A 3,338-nucleotide genomic window follows, 5' to 3' on the forward strand; every position below is an offset into this window, starting at 1 on the left:
TTTTTTTGTATCTTTTTATTAATTTAACAAAAATAAACAGATGACAAGTCATCATACAACCATGCCCTCTTTTCTCAGCTCGCCCAAACCTACCCTCCATACCTCCCTCTGCCCCGAGACGCGAGCAGCCAAAGAAAATAAGAATAATAACAAATTAAAAACATAAAAAAATAATAATAAAAAGAAGGAGAAAGAGTGAAACAAACAGAAAAAAACAATGATGATGAAAAATAGATTAATTTTGAATGTGTGCGTATATTTATATATTTCATTAATTATAGTATAGGTTTAAGTGAATAAGAAAGCTGGTTAATTGATATTCAATGACTTATGGAGAAGGGCTGGGATTAAATACATTTTTACTTCTTCTCACAACTATTTGAATCATGTTTTTTCTTTTGCTTTATCGTCGTCTGTAAATATCATGTTTTTCTGTCTGTCTGCTGTTGTATAATAATTAATTACTGTGAATGCATTTTTCCCAACACAAACTTTTTGTCTTTTTTTTCTCTGATCCGACCAGGGCCAGCTGTTCGAGTCCTTCAACATGGCGGCGCTGTGGAAGCTGCCGTGCATCTTCATCTGCGAGAACAACAAGTACGGCATGGGGACGTCTGTGGAGAGAGCGTCGGCCAGCACCGACTACTACAAGAGAGGAGACTTCATCCCGGGAATCAGAGTGAGACACAGACGCAGCGCAGACACTGAGCTGCAGCAGGGTTCATGTCGGGGTCCTGGGCGGTAGCTGCAGTGTGTCTGTTGGCCGTACGCTGCAGCTGGCCCGCACGGACCGAGACTATAACGGGACGAGACCGACGGTCCGTCCTGGCAGTTGCAGGTGTGAGCATCCATACAGCTGTCTGATGCTCATGTATGATACTGCACACACAGCTCAAGTAAAAGTAACTGAGCGTTTAAAACTTCATTAAAGTAGGAAAAGTAAAAGTGTTCATGCTGCAGTCAAATGTTTTCCTCTTCTGTCTGATGCTTTAGGATTAATATTTATTTGTATGTTTGTATTTTTCTGCTGGAGATGTCTCCAGTTGTGCTTATTTTATCTATTTTATATCCTTTTGGGAAGTTTAATCTAAAGCAGTCAACTTCCAAATCTGGCCCTTTATAGGGATATACTTTTGGTATCCAGAGGGAGCCAGAGGGCATAAAACAGCGTCAAAATAGAGCCTGTTTTTACAAAAAAATGTGAGAAATTTCCTAAAACCTTAGAAATGTCCTAAAATCCCAGAGACATCCTAAAATCCTTCAGATGTCCTATAATCCCAGAAATGTCCTAAAATCTCAGAGACATCCTATAATTCCAGAAACGGTGACTTCATCATTTAGATTAAGAAATGAGGTTTTTCTTAACATGAATACTGTGAATTTCTCGTGAAGGCGTATAGAGACGCTTTAACCTCTGCTTGTTTGGACCTGTTTGTCTCGTAGGTGGACGGGATGGACGTCCTGTGCGTCCGGGAGGCCACCAAGTTTGCTGCAGATCACTGCAGATCCGGGAAGGTGAGCTGAGCTGCTCTGTGAGGAGAAACAACATCAGAAGAGAAAAATATTCTGAAATACAACAAACTCTAAACTCATTGTGATGTGAGGGGTGTGTGCCATACTCAGTCATGTGTGTCCTTTTTTTTTTTTTTTTCCCCAGAATTTAATTGGATTTATTTTTTAAGTCTAAAAAAAAAAAAAAAAAAAAAAAAAAAAAAAAAAAAAAAAATTTTTTATTTATTATATATATTATTTGTTTTATTCTATTTTGAAGTTAATGATAGTTATTGTGTTCGTTATTCTGATTTGTCCACAGTTTTTAATCTGTTTAAATCAAAATTATATTGAAGTCCCATTTCCCATTTCTGCAGAAAAAAGGAAACCTTTTGTAAATATAAGAGTCAGGGACACCTAAGTGATGATATAACATGGACGAGTTAAACAAAAATTGTGACTACATAAAGAATTTGCACAACTGCATCCTGAAGTAAAAGCTTTAAATGTGAATAAAATGACTTGTGTGTCTCAGGGTCCCATTGTAATGGAGCTGCAGACGTACCGTTACCATGGACACAGCATGAGTGACCCCGGTGTCAGGTGAGTAACGTCTGTGGCTCCTAAATGAGATGATCCCTTTATATTTCTTTATATCGCCTAAATTACAAGGTTAATGAAGATATAATATCACAAAAATCAGACTCGGTTCTTGATTTTATAACGTTAAAATAACAGGAGTGTTGCCGTCTTTAGTGTGTTTTGATTGGATTTAGATTTGAGAGTGTGGAGGACAGCAGGAGACGATCGGTGGGACAAATATACAGAAAAACATTGCAGATCAGATCACTTGTGGTATACTACAGTTATTTAATTCCCATTTGGCTTTTTTAAAATTATTATTTAATCCATGTCTTCTAATTGTCCCCTTTTTAAACAACCAACAGCATCATATACAGTTACAAACAAAAGAAAAAAGACATGACTCATATATGTGTCTTTGTAAAGTGTTTCTGGATGTTTTGTTTTTCATGCTTTTGTCTCTGCGGTGTTGAATTTATATATAATAATATAAATCATAAAAAATTAAATAAAATAAGACCCTCACCTAATACCATTGGATTTTTTTGGAAAATGTTAAATAAACAATAATAAAATGTTAAACAAAGGAAAAACAAAACAAAAAATCTTTTTTTTTTCTCCTTCAAATTAACGTCCGCTCATATTTATCTAAGATCGGGTCTCATCAGTCATAAATATTTAACGATATTTTAAAATGCCTGCTTTATTAGTTCATCTCTTTTTTAATGACCCAGCAGGAAGTTTTGTTTTGATCTGACTCTGTGATGTCACTTCCTGCAGCTACCGCACTCGTGACGAGATTCAGGAGGTTCGCAGTAAGAGCGACCCCATCACCATGCTCAAAGAGCGCATGCTCAGCAACAACATGGCGTCTGTGGAGGAGTTCAAGGTGAGCGCACAAAACATTCGACAGTTCGTTTCCACAAAGAGTTTAAAACATATAAATACACTGTGGAAACTAAATAGTTACATTCAGACTGTTCAGGTCCAAAAATGCTCCATTGAAACCCATTCAAACTGACATTTTTGATCCCACAGCCATCAGAGCAGAAAAACAGGACTTGTATTATTTCTGGGTGTCATTCTGGGCTTTTGACTCTGAATTTGTCATTTTGACTATTTTCCACCTGATGAGGTCATTTTGACCATATTTGGCATATGGAGGAAATACATGCTATTTCCACTAGGTGACCTGTCACAGTCAATGTAGCTGCTGATCACTGACATATCCCAGACTGTCAGCAGCTACACTCACACACTGACAT

At 37.1% G+C, this 3,338-nt stretch overlaps 1 protein-coding gene across 1 annotated transcript; it reads left to right on the forward strand.

The window, feature by feature from the left end:
- Window positions 1-514: 514 nt before the first annotated feature.
- Window positions 515-2,985, forward strand: LOC121937598 (pyruvate dehydrogenase E1 component subunit alpha, mitochondrial-like; the record flags this gene model as incomplete). The annotated part of the gene is made up of 4 exons (XM_042480930.1): window positions 515-679; window positions 1,444-1,515; window positions 2,027-2,094; window positions 2,854-2,985. Coding segments are annotated over 4 exons (437 nt in total), but the record flags the coding sequence as incomplete, so codon positions are not given.
- Between the last annotated feature and the right edge of the window lie 353 nt (window positions 2,986-3,338).

This window comes from Plectropomus leopardus, unplaced genomic scaffold (assembly GCF_008729295.1).
Source record: "Plectropomus leopardus isolate mb unplaced genomic scaffold, YSFRI_Pleo_2.0 unplaced_scaffold26788, whole genome shotgun sequence".
Lineage (NCBI taxonomy): Eukaryota > Metazoa > Chordata > Actinopteri > Perciformes > Serranidae > Plectropomus > Plectropomus leopardus.